The sequence below is a fragment of the Acomys russatus genome, chromosome 13 (genome assembly GCF_903995435.1).
Source record: "Acomys russatus chromosome 13, mAcoRus1.1, whole genome shotgun sequence".
Classification (NCBI taxonomy): Eukaryota; Metazoa; Chordata; class Mammalia; order Rodentia; family Muridae; genus Acomys; species Acomys russatus.
Genome location: NC_067149.1, coordinates 11,619,716 through 11,639,772, shown reverse-complemented (window position 1 = coordinate 11,639,772; position 20,057 = coordinate 11,619,716). Strand labels below are relative to the sequence as shown.

Sequence of the window (20,057 nt, the reverse complement as noted above, 5' to 3'; positions counted from 1 at the left end):
TTCTTTTCTTTTCTTTTCTTTTTTTTTTTTTTTTTTTTTTTTTGAGACAAAGTTTCTCTGTGTAGCCTTGGCTGTTCTGTAGACCAGGCTGGCCTCCAACCCAGAAATATAACTGCTTCTACTTCCCTGAGTGCTGGGCTTAAAGGTGTGTGCCACCACTGCCCAGCTGGTCAAAGGATTTCTTCCTTCCTTTCTATTTATGTATGCAACATCCTGGCTGCATGTGTGCCTGCCAGAAGAGGGCAGCAGATCTCATTATAGATGGATACGAGCTACCCTGTGGTTGCTGGGAATTGAACTGGCAAGAGCAGCCAGTGCTCTTAACCATGGCTCTGGAGCCATCTCTCCAGCCCTCAAAGGATTTCTTGACCAAGTAGTCAGTGAAGAGCTTTGCCCTTCCTGACAAGGCAAAAGGACGAAGCTCTTTTGGAATCAGAATTTTCACCTCACTGGCATATAGCGGAAAGTATGGTGAATCTGGGAGCCAAATGTCCTGACGCCCAAGTCCTGCCGGAGACTGACCGGCTGAGGGAGACTCAGTCAACAACATGGCTGCTTTAAAATGTTCCTGTGATCTTTGTGTGTTTCTTCCTTCCCAAGATTTCTGTTTTGTTTTGATGAGACATGGTCTTGCTATGTAGCCAGGGCTGGCCTCAAACTTGTCATTCTCCTGGCTCAGCTAGCTTCCTTAGTGCTGGAATTATAGACGTGAGCTGCCATGCCCGCTCCATTCTACCTCCCTCATATGTGCAGGTCTGGAGGGACATGACTTTTTTTTTTTTTTGGATGACACTGCCTTCCGTTTTGGATGGGGTTTTGCTTTTCCTTAGAGTTTGTCCTGTCTCCACCTCCAACTCTGGAGGAAGAGTCAGTGCCAGACTGGTGTCGTGGGAGAAATGAAACTGACCCAAATTGCCCAACAAGGAGGAAGTTCTAATCTCCTCAGCCTTGCTGAAGGCCTATCAGCCAGAAGTGCTATCTCTGACACGCCCTTGCCTTGGGTAACCTCGCAGCCTTCCCTTCCCTGACCCCAGCCAGTTTTGCTCAGACCTGCCTGTGACCACCCCCTCCACCCCCACCAGCAAAGAAGCCTTCTGCTTTTTGCCTCCCATTCACATATAGACCTAAAGGGAAGCACCCCATCCCCCCCACCCCACCCGACAGCCCCACAGCCCACCACCACCACCACGGAAAGAGAAGAGGACAATCTGGGGAAGTGGACCCTACTCTGTTAAGCCTTGAGTGTGGTTAAGTGGGCTTGAGAATTGTCTCTGGCCCCCCAAAGATGCCACTTGGCCGAGAAAGTTCTAGAACAGGAAGGGGCAGAAAGAAAGGACATAGTGCGAGAGCTTTATGTGTGGCACTTCAATTCTGTTTTTACTGTGGGGGACTCTTCACCCCATTTTATAGTGAAGGCACTGACATACCTTTCCAATGTTATGGAAACTGTGTGTGTGCCACGTACCTGGAATTGCACAAATGGTTCCACTTTGCTAGCCCCAACTCCTTAGATCTCTTCCCAGAAAGTGTCAGCTTTGTCTTTCCAAGCCCTCTAAGCCTGGATCAGTCAACACTGGGTTATTTCACCCTTGGCCTAATGTTCCAACATCTGGCTTTTCTTGTGTGTGCATATGGCACAGTCAATACTTGCACACATGTGTGGAAGCCATAGGGCATTTTTGAGTGTTGTTTTTGAATCATAATCCATTTTTAAAATGTTTTTCTTTGAGGCAGCCGCTCACTGGTTTGGGATTTGCCAATTAGGCCAGGTTGGGTGGCCGGCGAGGCCCAGGGATTGATTCTCTTTCCTTCCAATGCTGGGATTCCAAGTGTTATGTCATCATGCCTGGCTTTGTTTTTCTTTTCTTTTTATGTGTATGGGTGTTTCGACTCTGAATGTCTGCATCATGTGCGTGCCTCGTGCACAGGAGGCCAGAAGAGGATGGATGTTCTGGGACTGGAGTTAGAGACAGTTCTGAACTACCATGAGGATACTGGGAATTGAACCCTGATCTTCTGGAAGAGCAAGCAGTGCTCCTAACCACTGAGCCATCTCTAGCCCCCTGGCTGTTTAAAATATGGATTCTTTGGGTGGAATTTAGGTCCTCATGTTTGCAAGGCAAGCACATTTTTTTTTTCTGGCTGAGTTATCCCCAAACCCCACTGCCTGTTCCTCTTTTTAAAGTTCTAACTCTGTAGCCCAAAGTTGTGGCTCAGAACTTCATAGCTGGGACTAGCTTTCACCTTACTGCAAGTTTCTTGGTTCGGCCTCCTGGATGCTGGGTTTACAGCTTGAGCCACTTTGAAAGATTTAGCAGAATAAAAGAAAATGACCTAACGCAACATTGCCTAGAAGAACCTGGTCACATTACAGACACCATGGGAACCTGCCCACAAAAGGAGTGAGGATGTTGCACCCCTCAACCCTAGAGGTGTCCATTTGGTCAGCCTGGAACGAATGTTTAGAGCCTAGGCCACCCTCAAACTTTCAATGTAGCCAAGGATGAACTTGAATTCCTGTTACTCCTGCCTTTGCCTCTCAAGTGCTGAGATCACAAGCCGGTGCCACCTGCATTTAGGGCATTACTTATTATTTATTATTATTATGCTTATTATTTCATATAATATATTTTGATAATGCCTTTTTCCCTTCATCAACTCCCAGATCCTACCTGCCTCTACCCACCCAATTTGCTTTCTCCCCAAAGCAAAACAAAAAAATTCGCAGAACCAATAAGACAGAAAACTAAAACGAAATGGCAAAATGAAGTCAACCCACACACCCAGACGCAAACAAAAAGCTTCTGAAAGCTTCTCCTGTGATTCTGCATTGCAGCTAAGTTTGGGAACCTCTTATCACAAGTGGCAGGACAGTGACCAAGCAGAAGTTATCAGAGGCTGATTTGGGTGTGATTGAAAACGAGGTTCTAAACCGAGAGTGGAGCTGAGGGAGGTAGCCCGAGGTCAGGAGGGGCACAGTCAAACTTAGGCTTTTGTGCTAGTCAGTCTAGGGCTCCCCTTCCTAGGAGTGGATGTGTTTTGGGGGCAAATGGAAGGATTCTCGTCTGGGGGCAGCACCTCATTTCCCACTTCCATTTCCCATGGCCGCCATTTATCCAGTGCAGGGCACCCACCAAGGAAGGAATGGACACACCAGTGGCATGCTTAGGACGAGGATAGGACTCGGAGGCCTGGAAGACAGAGCTGTGGACGGTCTACCCAAGACAGTGGTGATCAAGTCAGGTGGGGCCTTGGGGTTAGTAAGCAACGAGGGCTGGCGGTGCTTGTCCACTGTTAATGGCCACGTTGCTATTATCATTTATTTTATCTGCTACTGAAAGGTGATTATGATCTGAGCAAAGGGTAACAGGCCTCGAGGAAAGGGCAGCCTTTTTATTCTTGGAGTTAAGGATGAGAACAATTAGCAATTAACACCCCAAACATGGGCTGGGGACAGCTCAGTTGGTAAGGCACTTGCGAGTAGAATGATTGCGGGGGGGGGGGGGGGGGGGCAGGGGGGGGGGTTTTGTTTTTTTTTGTACACATAACTTAGATAGCGACAGCAGGACTCAGCACCCGGCATCTTCTGCCTCCTTGGCAAACGGTGGGGAGGGGGCAGATTCTGAGTCTCCCTTCTCCCTGGAAATAGTAAAGTAGGGCCTCTAATTGTGCCATGTTTCACATTTGTGACAATATCCAGAAGTCCCCTTGACCTGCCAGGCCGACTGTCTTTGTGTCTGTGTCGGAGGCTTCCTGGGCTATATAAATACTCTGGTATTGTCTCCCTTCTGGGAAGCCAGCTCCTCCTAGGCAGCCCCTCCTCACAAGAGCAGATAGATGATGCTCTGGTGTTCAGTAAGTTAGGGTTAAATGCCTGTTGGATGGGTTTTATCGGGGGTGTGGCTAAACAGGAAAGCCGGTAGCATTGTTTCCAAACTGTGGATTAGGTACGGGGCAAGAAAAAGCTGAGTCCTTGGGAGAGCTGGGGGGGTCTGACTGTTGCCTTCAGGAGGGAGCTCTTCAGGGCTGGCAGGGTGGGATGACCCTAAAGATTCAGGGTCCTCGACGCAGGGGAGGACAGCTTGGGCTTAGACCACAGAATGTCACAAAGAGCAGAGACGTGCCCTGTGGTTAGGAAGTGGGCTAGCTTATGTGGGGCTTAGGGTGTTTAATGGTGTCTTAGTCACTGCGCTGTTGCTGTGAAGAGACCATGACCAAGGCAACTCTTATAAAAAAAAGAAAGCCTTTAATTGGGGGACTTGCCTATATTTTCAGAGGTTCAGTCTACTATCATTGTGGTGGTAATTAGGCAGGCTCTGGGCTGGATCAGTAGAGGGGTGGAGGTGGGGTCGGGTGGGTGGGACTGGGCCCTCCTACAAGAACTCACCTACTCCCAACAAGCCTAATCTGCCACTCCCTGGGGACTAAGCATTCCAATGTATGGGAGCCATTCTTATTCATATCTTCACAGCAGGAAACAGCTAAGAGATTTGAAAAAGCAGGAACTGTAGAGTCTGGGGGTGGGGTGGGGTGGGGGGCGCGGGGTTGGAAAGCCGAGGGAAAGAGTTAAAAAATAAAATTGAAGATTGTGTAAAAACCAAGGAGAAGGAAATGGCTGCTGGCCCTGGGGTGAGAGGTGATTGGATAGACAGGGCTGACTGTGTGAAAAGAGGGAGGCCGGGAGAGCCTCTGCTACAGGATGCCTGCTGTTGAGTGTCTTAACTATATTGCAAATTTACTCCCCTTTTCCCCAACTCTCCCAATCTCCCTACCTCTCTTTCTCTCTATTAGTTTATTCACTCATTCATTTATTTATTTATTTTGGTTTTTCAAGACAGAGTTTCTCTGTGTAGCCCTGGCTGTCCTGGACTCACTTGGTAGACCAGGCTGGCCTTGAACTCACAGCGATCCACCTCCCGAGTGCTGGGATTAAAGGTGTGAGCCGCCAGCCCCGGCTTCTCGATTTTCCAGTAATGAACTTAAGTTTGGTTTTTGTTTGGTCAGTCTCGTGTGGCCTAAGTCGGCCTTATGTATCAGGAGGATGGCTTTGAACTGCTGCTGCTGCTGCTGCTGCTGCTGCTGCCTCCAAAGAGAGTTTAGGGATGTACCGGGCCTGGCAGGTTTTCGTGGGTTGCCCTGCACTGTTGCGGTTCAGCTGGAGCCTTGTACATGCAAGGAAGTGCTCCGGCCCAGGGGAGTTCAACTGCCACCTCAGGAGAACACAAAAGGAGACTGGTTTTCACTGTTGCTCAGGAGACCCTGAAGCTTGCAATCCTCCTGCCTCAGCCTCAGCCACCTGAATGCTTGGGTTACAAGCCTAACTAGAGTTGTTTGACAGGCTGAGTGATATTTGAAGAAGGCATGCATGTATACTATAATTCATTTAACCTATTTTCTCTCCCTTTCAGGTTGACCAGTATCTCTACCACATGCGTCTCTCTGATGAGACCCTTCTGGAGATTTCTAGGCGCTTCCGCAAAGAGATGGAGAAAGGGCTAGGAGCTACCACACACCCTACTGCAGCTGTGAAAATGCTGCCCACCTTTGTGAGGTCGACTCCAGATGGGACAGGTACTGTCGGGGGGGGGGGGCTGCTCCGGAGCGCTGGACCGGGAGTCCACTTGGTTGGTTTGTTCAGAGATACAGAAGACTAGTCTTTTTTTTTTTTTTTTTTTTAGACAAAGTTTCTCTGTGTAGCCTTGGCTGTCCTGGACTTGCTTTGTAGACCAGGCTGGCCTCGAACTCACAGAGATCCGCCTGTCTCTGCCTCCCGAGTGCCGGGATTAAAGGTGTGTGCCAGATCATCTTTCTTATGATTCCACCCAGGAAGAGATTGACATTGGAAAGACAATGTTATTTGACTTTCTGGGGGAGGCAAACGCCCATCCAGCCTTGTGTGCCAATGAGTTTATTGGGGCCACTAACAGGAGCATGGATGACTAAGACAGCTGCGTGTCTGAAAAGCTCACTCCAGCACTAGTGACCACTTACGAAAGCCGCATGCCACAGTTCCTTGCAACTTGCAGGCATCCAGAGTCTCCTTCCTCATAGCATCTACCACTGTTTGTATAGCCTTGGGGGGAGGGGCCTTTTGAATTCGTGGCTTCCTGGTTTTCCTAGTCACCTTCCTCTATACCCACCAAGCTCCCTCCAGGAAGGAACCTTCTAATCTAAAAGAAATAGCCACACAACAGATTGGGCGGGGGACTAGGTCCCAGAAGGCCTTGCGTGTGGTCCTGAAATGCAGGCTCTTCCTTCTGTTGCTATGGTGGAGAAGATGGATACTTCTGACGGGTGTGAACAGAATCTTCAGGGCCTTCGTGGTTCATCAGCACAGGCTGGGTGTCGGGGAGACATAGTCATGGCCCTGGGGGTGGGATGGGGTGGGGTTTGTGATGGACAGGGGGAGAAAAGATCATAGCGGTGGAACCTGGCATGGGCAGAGCTTGTTCGTTTACTGTCACGGCAACCATGTTGTAGACCAGCACTCATGCGGTGCCTAAGAGGTGGGGGTACTAGCATGAGCTCTTTATCTGGGGACCAGGGGAGAGAACCCCGGACAGTGGAAGAGTCAAGGGGCAGTCTCTGAGAACCTGAGGGAGGGACTGAGCAGTCGGCTGGGGTCCAGCACATTTGAGTCCCATAGAGGCCATGCAGGGGTCAGGCTGTGGAAGGCCAGTAGTCTGTGTTGTTACCTGACCTTGGATGGCTGTGTGTCCTTGAGGGATACCTCTAGAGAGTCTCCTTGAGACCTGGTTTAACAAGACTCTGCACAGTTCTGAAAGAAGTATATTTGCTGAAGCCTTGTGACCTGCCTGGCCCCAGCGCTGAGCATGTGTCCTTGTTCAGGGTTACTGAACGTGTGTGTTCCCAGACCTTCAAAGGGCCCCTTGAAGTGCGGAGAGAGGCCCTTGGGAGTTCTTCTGCTGTGATCTCTCGATTAGTACTTAGCGTTCCCCTGTCTCATTCGGACTGGAAACATCTATATTTCACTTTGGCATTCTGATAAAAGCATTGACTTCTGGAGGACAGCCTATATGTCTCTACATCAGGCCCTCCCTGTGTTTATTTTTTGCATATCTGAGTGTTTTGCTTGCATGCCTCTATGCCATGTGCATGCTGGGAGCCTTGGGAAGTCAGAAGAGGACATTGGGTCCACTGAACTGGAATTACAGACAGGCACTGGGATTCGAACCTGGGCCCTCTTAAGAGCAGTAAGTGCTTGTAATTGCTGAGCCACTTCTCAGGCCCTGATTCATATACATAAACTAACAATTCCATGAGGTGTACATGTTTGAGTTTGTGTGTGTGTGAGTACTCTTGAGTGAGTATGGAGATCAGCTTGTAGTTCCGGAGTTCTCTCTCTCTTTCTATCATCTGGGTCCCAAGGATAGAACTCGATTTGTCACACGTTGCAGCAAATGCCTTCCCAATTGAAGCCCTCTTGTCAGCCCCTAAGAAAGACTTTTTATCCTCCTTTTTAGAATATGCGGTTTGATGGTTAAATAATTTGCCCAAGTTCACACAACTAACGACAGGCTGAGCCAGGAGTCAAACCTGAATATGCCAAGGCTACCAGCTGTGAGTGTGAGCATGCGTGAGCATGTGGTGCCTGGGCCAGTGTGTAGCTCTGGGGCCCTTAGCAAGTGCTTGACTAAAAACACCTTTGAAACAAGGTCAGGCTGGGTGGTATGGGTTGTATGACAGACAGGTGACAAGTGTTGTCTATATCTGGAATAAGTTCCTGTGTTCCTAGGGGTCCTTATAACGCTACCATATTGGAAATGTATCTTTGTCTGAAGGAACACTGCGTAGTACCTCGTAAAAGATTATCCTTAAGTACGGAGCACACACCATAATGAGTTGTGAGAAGACACGTAGTCCCCTAGTCATTGGCTATAAGTGAAACTCAAATCCATGGACGCATCCTTGCACTAGGTACGGTCATTGAGACAGAAGCTACACTGTCAAAGACCAAATAACAGATAGTCTTGTGCTAGCGCACTCTCAGCATCTCAATGGTAGGTACTCTACAGAGAAGGAAAGTCACTCACAGAGATTAGTCCCATAGCAAGCAGGTGTGGTGGTGTTGAGATTTCAGTCAGCTCTGGGCCAATCCCCAGCCCTGAAGCACACCACCAACGGCATGTTTAATTTTCCATGTGCTTCCCACACGCTTAGCACAATGCCCTCATTCTTCTTGGGGGGAACTCTGGCTCAGTTTGGTCCACAAAGTCCTCTCCAGGGTTCAGTGATCTGTGAGGCAGTGCTGTGCCAAGCTCCCGTGTCCTGCCTTTGAAGAGCGAGAATTGTCCTCGGGGAGATAAAGCTTACGCAGGCGAGACAATTAGAGAGCGATACAGGGCCATATAACGCAAGCATGAGGCACGGTAAAGGGAGACCGGCTTAGTGATGTGTTGTGTGCCAGCTGCTTATCTTGGTTGCTGTGTATTATGGCAACATCCATGCAGTGGAGGCTAGAGTCATCCGCTTGCACACAAGCAAGTTAATGAGTGGGTTTATGAGGCGCTGGCAATCTAAGCAAAGATTGGACTGATAGCCTCTGCGTAGTGGGTGGTGGCGAACATCTGATCGTTGTTGCATCAATTTGTTTTAAAAGATAGGGTCTTATATAGCCCATGCTGTCCCCAGAGGCCACTGGCTAGCTACTGTTAGACAGGTATGGGTGGGTCCCTTTTGGGGGGTATATAATTGCCATAGGGTCAGTTTAGGAACTGAATGTCTATAGAAGTCTATTTGTGTATTAGTGAGTGACGTAGAAGTACATGGCCATTTGCTGCTTCTGGCGTTGGGCCGCCAGCAAGGGCTGGGAGTCCTGTGTGTAAACCCAATGCAACCTGGTTGTCTAGGTTTGCTTAAGATGCTACCAGGTTCACCACTGAAAGTCCCATCAGCCCTCTACACTGGGAAATCCAGTACAGTAGGATGACCCCGTATCTGACCCTCACTGCCACTTGGCTGGGCTGCCATGCAGTACTCTAGTCATCTTGACCCTAGATCCGTCCATCCCTCAGTGATAGTCACACTCAAGCCTTTTTTAAAAAAAAATTATTAATTTTATTTATTTTAATTTATGTGCACTTGTTAGTGTAGGGGTGTCAGGTCTTGGAGTTACAGACAGTTGTGAGCTGCCATGTGGGTACTGGGAATTGAACCAGGGTCCTTTGGAAGAGCAGGTAATGCTCTTAACCACTGAGCCATCTCTCCAGCCCTATTTTTTTTTTTTTTTTTTTTTTTTTTTTTTACTCAAGCCTTTTTTGAAGACACTTTCCAGCCTTCTTGGGAACAAGAGTCTTTGACAAGGACACTTGCTAGGTGCTTGTAGCCTGGTTTCATCAGCTCTATGCTGTTGCTGCTTTTTTTGTTTGTTTGTTTGGGTTTTTTTGGTTTTTTGAGACAGGGTTTCTCTGTGTGGTCTTGGCTGTCCTGGACTCGCTTTGTAGACCAGGCTGGCTTCAAACTCACAGCGATCCCCCTGCTTCTGCCTCCTGAGTGCTGGGATTAAAGGCATGCGCCACCATGCCCGGCTGTAGCTGCTTTTGACATGACATATTCTGGCAGCTATATATCGGTGCCATATTATGGAGTTATGCCGGACTGGTGTCCTGACATGCTGACACTTAAGCATGCCATGGATTTCCACGAATGCTGGCTGTGACCCTTTTTCTCCACCTGGCAGATTCGCACTGAGTCCTGTGGCCTGTGCCTTAAAGGTATCATGTATGAGCAGAAACGATCTGCTTATGTACCGTTTCCTCTTCTTCCCACTTGAGTCAGCACCTAGGCTGCAACCAGCCACTGTGGGGCTCTTAGGAGCTGTCGTCCATGCAGCTAATGACAGAGAAATATTTGACTCTATGATGATGGATTTAGTTTTTTACTTTCTCTTTTTAATTTCATTTTTGTGTTTATTTTTTAAGACGGAGTGTCCCTGGCTGGCCTGGAATGTGCTATGTAGGTAGGATCAGGCTGGTCTTGAACTCACAGAGACCTGCCTCTGCATAGACTCCAGTCCCTTCTTATTTTTATTTTTTATTTTTTTTGTTTTTTTGAGACAGGGTTTCTCTGTGTAGCCCTGACTGTCTTGGACTCCTTTGTAGACCAGGCTGGCCTCGAACTCACAGATCTCCTGCCTCTGCCTCCTGAGTGCTGGGATTAAAAGACGGAGCGCCACCACTGCCCAGCTGTCCCTTCTATTTTTTATTTATGTTTCTGGGTAGAGTGTGAGTTGGAGCACATGGGTGCAGTACTCGGGGAGGCCACAAGAGGGGGTCCAGTTCCTGGAGCTGACGTTAGAGGCAGTTGTGAGCTGCACAGTGGCTGCTGGGAACCAAACTCTCCTCCAGGTCCCTTGGAAGAGAGGAGTATATGCCCCTCACCACTTAGCCATCTCTCTAGCATCCTGGCCTTTGTTCTTAACTTTCAAGATAAGCTTTAATCATACTCTTTATATAGAAATTACTGTATAGTCTTTTAATAACTAAGTGGAAAGTAGAAACCACAAAGGTGATGGCTTGTTCGTTGCCCCAGGTCGGTGACAAAGTGAATGGAGAGTCTAGGAGTAAATGGGCTATTGGGGATGGGCAGGGCTCAGCGCTAACCCAGGGGCCGGAGTGAGCACCACTTTTTTTGAGTTTCAGCTGAGTTGGTGACTCACACCTGTAATCCCGGCACTCAGGGGCTTGTGGGGAAGTGCTGAAGCAGGATTGCCATGACCTTGAGGTTAGCCTGGCCTACAGAGTAAGGCCTCATCTCAAAACTCCAAACCCAAGGCTAATGAGTAGCCTGCTGCTGGGGCTTAGGAGCCATGCTCCAGCCCCAACCCTGCCCCAGGACACTGCCATTTCTCAGTATACTTGCTATTGGAGGAATGGGCAAGGTAGCTTCAAAATAGCAGGCCAATCACCTTTTGGCTGGCTCGTCTACTGAGCTGAGCTTATGGGAGGAGCAGATGTGATCTATTTTAATTAGTGGCAAGTACCTAATGGTTGAAAATAGACCCTGCTAGGACATTCAACTGGCCCCTGTCCCTTACTTAACCTTAAAAACAAAACAAAGTGTACATGTACACACACACACACACACACACACACACACACACACACACACACACACACCAAACAAACATGTGCTCAGGTACCAGATCACCCCGTAAAAGCTTTTAGACAACCCTGGAGTGATGAATTGCTCAAATCAATTACTGATGTCATGTGACCCAGGTGACATTGAATGTCATGTTCAGATGGCAAGCCAACTGCCACTTCAGTGCCCAGTCTTTCCTGTGACAGGCGAGTTCCCTGGAAGAGTTGGAAGCCTTTATCTCTCTGACCTTATGTATCTGATAAGAGTCCGGCAGAAAGTGGGCTTCCGGTTGGGTGGCTTTTACACACTGTTGGCATTGTAGGTGAAGAATTCCCTACTGGAGGCTTACAGCTTTCCAGTGCTCACCCGACCCGTTGCTCACCAGACAAACCCTTTGGCTACCCAGCCCTAGATCTGAATCTTTGCTGTGATCAAAGGCATGTGCCACGACTTCCATCATATTTAAAATTTTTTAAATTACATTGTGTGTGTTGGGAAATGAGTCACCAAATTAGGTGGCTGGAGGGAGCAGCTTTACCCTCCCCTGTTGGGTGATTTGAGGAAGGGAAGGGTGCCACTACCCTGTCCCTTTGTCACCAGTATTTGAGCTATGGACAGCAATATTTTCTAAAGTGTTTATTTTTATTATTTTATGTGTTTGGGTGTTTTTAAAGGAGGAATATCTTCCTTAGGGAGGCCTGAAGTGTCCTGTAAGGTAGTAGTAGGTCCAGAGGTTTGGTATAAGTTACCTGAGGGTGCCAGCTTAGTTTGTGCACATGCACACAGCCCATGCCAGAGTGCCTCAGGCTTTCCTGTGGAGGAGGACCTGCCACCCTTCGCCACCTCACTTGCCTCCATCCCTACTCTCAGTCTGGAAGACCCGGCTTCCAAGGAATAGGCTGGGTTTCGTGGTAGAGCTGAGTGTGCCTTTGCTGTTTTTGCTCACTACTCTATATAAGTTTCCAAGAATGAGAGCTATGAAAGAGGAAGGTGCGGTCCTGAAGGCTGGGGCGCAGGCTTTAGACTCAGAGGCCTGGGTTTCAGTCCCCAGCTCCTTCACCCCTTTGTGACCTTAACCAAAGGATTCCACTTTAGGGGCATTACTTCCTGACACCCCGCCCAGCTCGGGGTGCTGCAGCCTCTGGGCTTTACACTCTTGGCATTGTGAGTGTTGCCCACCACAGACAAACCTTCTGGCTAGCCAGCCGTGTGTGTGTGTGTGTGTGTGTGTGTGTGTGTGTGTGTGTGTGTGTGTGTGTGTGACAGCAGATAGGGCGGTCAGAGGCAAACTTTGCAGGGAGTGTCTTCTCTCCTTCCATCCTGTGGGTTCCAGGACTGCAACTCAGCCCGCCAGACTTGGTGGCAGTAAGCCAACCCATCAGCTCTCATATTTTAAAATTTTTTAAAAAGTGAAAGTTATGGTCCGGTGACAGTGGCGTGCTTAGCAATATGAAAAGTCACCAGGCATGATCTTCTCATAAAACCCGTACAGTTGCCAGTCAGACATCTTATTTAATGAGCGACCCATTAGTGAACAGATTCAATATGACGTAATAGAGTACCGCAAACACACCTGTAGTTCCTTAGGGGTGTATTCCCTGTAGAGCTTGCTGGGTTTGTTGTTTTGTTGTTGTTGTTTGGTTTTTGTTTTCAGAGACAGGGTTTGGCTGTCCTGGACTCTTTCTTGCTGGGTTCTTCCTGTAGGTTTTGTATTATGGTGCCAGGTGTAGTGGCGGACGCCTTTAATCCTAGCACTCAGGAGGCAGAGGCAGGCAATCTCTGAATTTGAGGCCAGCCTTTTCTACAAAGAGAGTCCAGGACAGCCAGAGCTTTACACAGAGAAACCTTATCTCAAAAACAAAACAAAACAAAACAAAAACAAAAAACAAATAAAAAGAGTGTATTATGTATTACTTTACCTTTTATTTTATTTTATTTTATTTATTCTGAGGTAGAGTCTCTGACTCCTGACTGTCCCAGAGCTCAATATTTAAACCAGGGCCGTCCTCAACTCAGAGATCTGCCTGTCTCTGCCTCCCAATTAAAAGCATGTGCCACTAAGCCCAGCTTAAACTTTATTTTCAGTCATTTGTATGTGTGCCTGCTTGTACACATGTGCACCATGTAAATGCAGTGCCCATGGCTACTAGAAAGGGGCCTGATCCCTTAGAGCTGAAGTTTGTGGTGGTGCGGGGGCAACCTCAGGTTTTCTGCAAGAGCAGTGCTCTGTCTTAACCACCGAGCAGTCTCTTCAACCCTGGTTGTGTGGTTTCTTTTCTTTTTTTCTTTTTTGTCTGTTTTTGTCTTTCAAGACAGAGTTTCTTTGTATAACAGCTCTGGCTGGCCTGGAACTCACTTTTTAGTCCAGGCTGGCCTCGAATTCATGGAGATCTACCTGCCTCTGCCTCCCGAGTGCTGGGATTAAAGGCGTGTGCCACTACCATCCGGTCGGTTGTGTGGTTTCTTTCTTTCTTTCTTTTTTAAGATTTATTTATTATGTATACAGCATTCTGTCTGCACACCAGAGGAGGGCACCAGATCTCGTTATAGATGGTTGTGAGCCACCATGTGGTTGCTGGGAATTGAACTCATGACCTTTGGGAGAGAAGTCAGTGCTCTTGACCTCTGAGCCATCTCTCCAGCCTGGTTGTGTGGTTTCTTAAGAAACTCCTTCTCCCCCATTGCACTGGAACTTACTATGTAGCTGAGACTAACTCCTGTCTCAGCCTCCTAAGTATTGGGATCACAGGAGTATATCTCCTTGCTGGGCTAGGGAGCCTTGCTTTTGGCACGTTTTCTTGTGTCAGAAGCTTGCTTTTGCACACGGTGCTTTTGCCCTTCACGCTCACAATCCATCCCATGCGTCCATGAGTGCTATTCTGGGATCTGGAAGGTCTTGGAAGGATCCTAGTGGAGGTAGGGCTTGAGCCATAACTAGTAGTGTGTTGATGGTTTGGAGTGGCCAAGGAGAGCTAGGGGGGAGACCTTTCAGAGCAAAGAATGATGACAGCAAAGGATGACAAGGACGTCATACATTAATGTGTTCATACATTATTATATGACCTAGTCTGTATTTCATCAAAACCTCACAAGTGCTGTGGCAAGTCAGCACTATAAGCCGTGCTTATATGCCGGGAGAGCCTCTTGAGGTGCTCAGGCCACTGCTGAGCCAGTATTCATGAGTCCTGGCCACCCTGTATGTAACGTCTGTCACTTCTGATCTGTAGGGAATGGCCAAGAGTGATACAGAGATTGGGGCTAGAAGTGTTCCTTCATTGCCCTGTGGGGTCATCATAGGATTTCTGGAGTCACTGTCTCATGTTGTGAACTCAGAGAGAGGGTCCAGTCCCTGGGGTCATGAGCACGTATGGAGGATGTGCTGAGGACGGAGGTGTATTCTGGAAGAACGGTGAGGGGCCTTCAGTGCCTACCAGCACTCCATTATTTATAGTCCTCTTTAGTCCGCCAGAAAACACAGCCGAATCACATTCCTGATGGAGCCATGCTGGGCTGAGTCCAGCTGGGCTGGTCTTGGATGATAACCAACCAGAGGCAGTGCCCGCCACCTCCACCCCCCACGGTTACTGATTCAGCGGATCGTGTGTGTGTGTGTGTGTGTGTGTGTGTGTGTGTGTGTGTGTGTGTGTGTGTGTGTGTGTGTGTCCCCGTCCCTGGCCTCAAAGTGCTGATGAGGCAGCTCACCCTTGATTTTTCTCTTTCATCCCCCCTGACAACCACCACATAGCGTTTCCTAGAATCTGGCTGAGGCCCCACGACCAGTGGAGGCTCTGTTACTCCGGTGTCTAGAAAAGTCATCTGAGGCCACAAGAAGGGGATGGACAGTCTCCCCGTGTCCCCTCCCCTGTCAAGGCTTCGGTAAGCCTTTAGGGAACTGGCATCTATCTAGAGTGGCTGTGATGCCTTCAGACACCCGGTAAGGAATGGAAAATCTGTACCCGCAAGAGGAAAGCTGAAGCCACTAGGGGTGATTTTAGTGGCTTTTCCTGGAGAAGTGTCATTGTCCCACTTACCATTTGGGAGACTTGTCTGAATAGGTATGAGACCGTCTTTGCCATGAGCCTGGTGTTTGCTGTGCCTTTTACGTTCTTGCTATAACTCTGGGTGATTCAAGAACGTTACTCAGTTCTCTCATGAGAGTCCTGGAAGTGTGATGCTCCTGTTTAAGAGAACAGAGGTCAAACCAAATTCCACGTGGCTGGGAGTAAAAGAGGCTGTGAAAGGTGGTAGCCGCCATACGTTTCAGGTGGACATTAGACCAGCACTGCACCCGACCAAGTGTGTGTGGGTGAGTCCTGAGGTACCTCACGGGTGGCTGATGCCTACCCAATGCGTCTGCTTTGTGTTTTAGAGATTGTGGACACCGCATTCTGGGAGCTTATAAGATGTGACCATTGTGGGTGGGGAGGTGGGGCAAGATGCTAAGGAGTCCAGAAGACCAGGGCACAGATGAAATCCTTTAGCTTATTTAGTCAGAACAAGGTCTTTGGCTCAGTGTTGACCAGCATAAGTGAGTCCTCCCTCCAACGCCCAGAAACGGGTTCTATCCCTTCAGAGAAGGTGGAAAGGGTGGCAGGTGGTGGGGCGCTTTCCTCTCCGGCTCTCAGAAGCCTGTCATCCTGTCCCTCCTGTGGGCTCCAGGCCTCTTCAGCACCTCTTTTCATTCTGTGCCCACAGTCCGGTACCTCCTAGCAGCTGGCTGAGTTATGACTAAGTGTGTAGGTAACTTCCTACCCCAGCTGCTAGTTTCCCTGGTAGGATAAAGCCAACTAGACAATCTGATTGGCGGGGCTTTCTCAGTGGAGGCTCTTCCCAGATAAGCCTAGTTTAAGTCATTGGTTGATAAGCCAAGTAGGACAGATGGAACATGAAACTGTCTCATTGTTGATGTATCTTACCATTCAGGAAGCCAAACATAAGAGCTGGGTGTGATAGGACCTGCCTGTAATCCTAGGACTTTGGAGGCAAGTCTGGGTTATACTGTGAGACTGGAAAGAAGGAAGGAAGGAAGCCGTACGTGTTCAGAAAAATGTGACCCAACTGACCATACTCACCTATGAGGGACTAGCTCTCACAAAGGGACTCTTCAATAGTTTTCATGAGGCAGTTTGATCTTGTCTGTCTTCAAATTGACAGTGGCCCTCCTTTGTCTACAGAACATGGAGAGTTCCTGGCTCTGGACCTTGGAGGAACCAACTTCCGTGTGCTCCGAGTCAGGGTGACAGACAATGGCCTCCAGCGGGTGGAGATGGAGAACCAGATCTATGCCATCCCTGAGGACATCATGCGGGGCAGCGGGACCCAGGTACAGCCTTCTCGTTACGGTGGCCACGGAGCTACCAACTCCCCCTCCCCCTCCCCCACCCCTGTGGGATGCTCTGCGTCTTCACCCACCACAGAGGGACATCCTGGACACTATTCCAGCTGTAAAGTGTCCCATGGTGGGAGCCCTGAGTATCCCTGCCTTATTTTGTGCCCAGAGGTCCCTTGGCTGTAAAAGAAGTAACAGCCAAGGTGGTTGGGAGTGGTGGGGCCTGCAACAGCCTAACTAGGCTTTTCCCACCAACCAGATTGCTCCCGGGAAAGGAGTTCCCATAGAGGGCTGACGGAGGAACTGTGGTTAGTGCAACAACTGGCAGGCACACCGGTGTTTGCTGTGTCTCTGTGGAAGTTTTGCCTATTCTTCAGATTTTCTCCCTGCTCTGTCCTCAGACTCTGGCCAGCAATGGTACTGTTCCCCTTCATGAAGAATGTGGTGGCCTTTTCTTCATGTAGCTTCTGTCTCTCATCCTGGGACCTGCTCCCAGATGACAAATATTTGAGGACCAAATAAGACAAAGCCAAAAAAAAAAAAAAAAAAAAAAAGGAAAAGGAAAAGGAAAGAAACTACACAAGAGGCTTGGCTGTGGTTGTTAAAAAGACTTTGATGACTGAACAGTGTGCTGGGTGATCCTTCCATCCCCATGATGGGACGAACTTCTCACCTACACAGAGGGTTTTGAGCATTCAAGAAGCAGAGCTTGGAGAATTGAGAGTCCAAGGCCAGCCTTGGCATATATCTATATATCTTGTTTCCAAATAAATGATTAAAATAATATGATCCCTAGTAATAAAACCTTTTCTTTTTAGTTAGATTTATTTAGTGTGTGTGTGTGTGTGTGTGTGTGTGTGTGTGTGTGTGTGTGTGTGTGTGTGTAAGTCAGGACAATGTGTGGGAATCAGTTCTCCCCACTATGGAGATTCAGGTGGTCAGGCTTGGTGGCAAGTGTCATTTCACCAGCCCAGTTTAACTATTTTATTTAACGGACATGAAATCGATTTTTAAAAATTTTATTTTAAATATTTTTATTTTATGTGCATTGATATTTTGCTTGCATGTGTGTCTATGTGAGGGTATCAGATCCCCTGGCACTGTTGCAGACAGTTGTGACTATCATGTAGGTGCTGGAAATTTGACCCAGGTCCTCTGGAAGAGTAGCCAGCGGTGCTCTTAACCACTGAGTCTTCTCTCCAGCCCTACTTTTTTTTTTTTGAGACAGGGTTTCTCTTTGTAGCCCTGGCTGTCCTGGGACTCACTCTGTAGATCAGCTTGGCCTCAAAATCAGAGCTCTGCCTTTGGAGTGCTGGGATTAAAGGCGTGCACCGCCACTGCCTGGCCAAATAGACTTTTTAAAATACAATTTTATTAGATCAGTGACTAAAGTCATCAAACTTCAAACTCGAAAAGGTCCTCAAAGAACTGTGAACTGCCCAGGGTGAAATCTGTCCTCTGGTCACCGACTTCTGTGGTAGAGCAACCTTGACACCCTCCTGATGCTGGCAGTGCCACACCCCGCTGAGGTCTCTGAGGTCTCTCTCGTTGGAGGAAGGGTGGGCTGATCCTCTGGTCAGTAAAGAAAAGGAATGTTTGGAGCACAGAGCTCGCAGGCTTATGCCCTTTGAGCCTTTTTATGGCAGGGAGATGTTGACTTCTCCACAGCGGTCCTCAGATAGGAAGAGAGAGTCAATCTTCCATTTCAAGGGGACAATCATCTTGTCACCTCTTTTCCTTTGAGGAAGCTGGTAGTTTTTTGATCTTGACACTGGCTCAGAACCTTTTTTTGCAACAGATTTGCCCTGTGCCAAGCCCCAAGTCACCTGAAGCATGGAAAACTTAAAAATGTGGCTGGCCAACTGAATTTAGTTTAATTTGATAACAGGCTCTGGAGAGGTAGCCCAGGCTGGCCTCAAATTCTCCATTTTTCCATCTCAGCCTCCTCAATGAGGGACCTTTTTTTTTTTTTCTTTTCTCTTGCCTTCTGTGGGAAGCCGGTGGAGAAGGAACAGTGGTGAGGGCTGGGGACTAGGACTGCCCACCCCGGGTAAAGGCCCCTTCAATTCCCATGATTGCTTGGTGCTTCCACGACTTCTTTTCTTCAGATAAAGATATTCACTCTAAAGGCTAAACATACAGATCAATGGCGGAGCACTCACTTAGCACGCACAAGGCCTTGGGTTTAGTCTTCAGCACTGACAAAAAAAAAGAAAGAAAGAAAGAAAGAAATGAAGGAAGGAAAAGGAAAGAAAAAAAGAAAAGCTAGCAACCATCGTTGCTATGGGTTTGTTTAATATGCCCCATGGTTGTTTCTGCATGAGCTGCGCTTGCGCTTTCCAGAAGCTCCATTTGTATGTTACATTCCAGCCAGCTCAAGAGGAGGTGGCCTGTCTCTGCTGATGACCCTCTTGGGTTGACGGCCTGTCCTTTCTGTGCCTTGGATTGGGGGTTCAAAGCTCAGCATCTGCTGTGGTTCACCTGGCACAGGGTGAGACGGATGGACAGCATTCACGTGGGAGTTCAGTGAGGGCTGCCTTCCTTCTTGTCCCCACACCTGCTCCTTACCCCAGACATCAGGGAGGCAGCGAGTCTGCTAACCTCATATCTCGTTGAGTTCTGCTTCAAAATTCCAGGGAGGGCTTGTTAAAAGATTGCTGGGGTCTCCCAGAGGGGCGTGTGAAGGCTACAGACCAATGCTGAGTGGCCGGCTTAGGTTGCATGCTGGCACCACATGCCAGCCCTCTGAGCCACCTCACCAGGCCCCTTGGTCCTTTCTAGGAAGGGACATTTTTTTTTCTTTGTTTCTTTTTTTTTTTTTTTTTTTTTTTTTGGTTTTTTGAGACACGGTTTCTCTGTGTAGCCTTGGCTGTCCTGGACTCACTTTGTAGACCAGGCTGGCCTCGAACTCACAGCTATCCACCTGCTTCTGCCTCCCAAGTGCTGGGGTTAAAGGCGTGCGGCACCACCGCCCGGCTAGGAAGGGACATTCTTGCTGTCTTCCATTCTTCCATCCCTACTTTCATGGCTTTTCGACTTTGCCACTTGGTCCTTGTGGCCCTTGGACTCTGCTCACCCCCTCGTTGGCCTCTGCTTACTTTTTTATGCCGCATGGCCCCCGGCCTCAGCCTCTCAACATCTGGGGGGCCACCAGCTTCTCTTTGAGGGTGCTGAGTTAAATGAGGAGGGAACTGCTGCTCAGTTGGTGGGCCCTCGCCTGAACCGGAAGCCTGAATTATCAGGAGCACTCCTCTGAATGGTGCATGCATTGGCTGTGTATCCTGCAGTCTTTGCTCCCGTCTTCCATTCTGAAACTAGAAACCAAAAATAGAGACCTTGGAGATGACTTAGTAGTTAAAAGCAGTTGCTGGTCTATCAAGGATAAAGAGTTCAGATCCTGGGGCCACATCAAGTGACGCACAACACCTGTACCTCCAGTTCTCCATGGGTGCACGCGCACACAGAGGAAAAATAATAAAGGTGGCTTATTTTGTTGGGTTGGTTTGTAAAGTGCCAGTGGACAGTATCCTGTCCCTCCCCTGTGAAGACTCTGGGTACCAAAGCACTTCTTGGAAGTGAGATGGGCATTCCGCTCTGGGAAGACAAGCGGGTCTTCCATGACAAC

General features: G+C 48.6%; 1 protein-coding gene across 1 annotated transcript in view; it reads left to right on the top strand.

Annotated features, from left to right (window-relative positions):
• Hk2 (hexokinase 2) overlaps window positions 1-20,057 on the top strand; it is a 50,930-nt gene that overhangs the window by 12,596 nt on the left and 18,277 nt on the right. Inside the window, exons 2-3 of the mRNA XM_051154761.1 lie at window positions 5,409-5,571; window positions 16,278-16,426. Coding sequence (XP_051010718.1) covers window positions 5,409-5,571; window positions 16,278-16,426 — 312 coding nt within the window. The remainder of the gene's footprint in view (window positions 1-5,408; window positions 5,572-16,277; window positions 16,427-20,057) is intronic.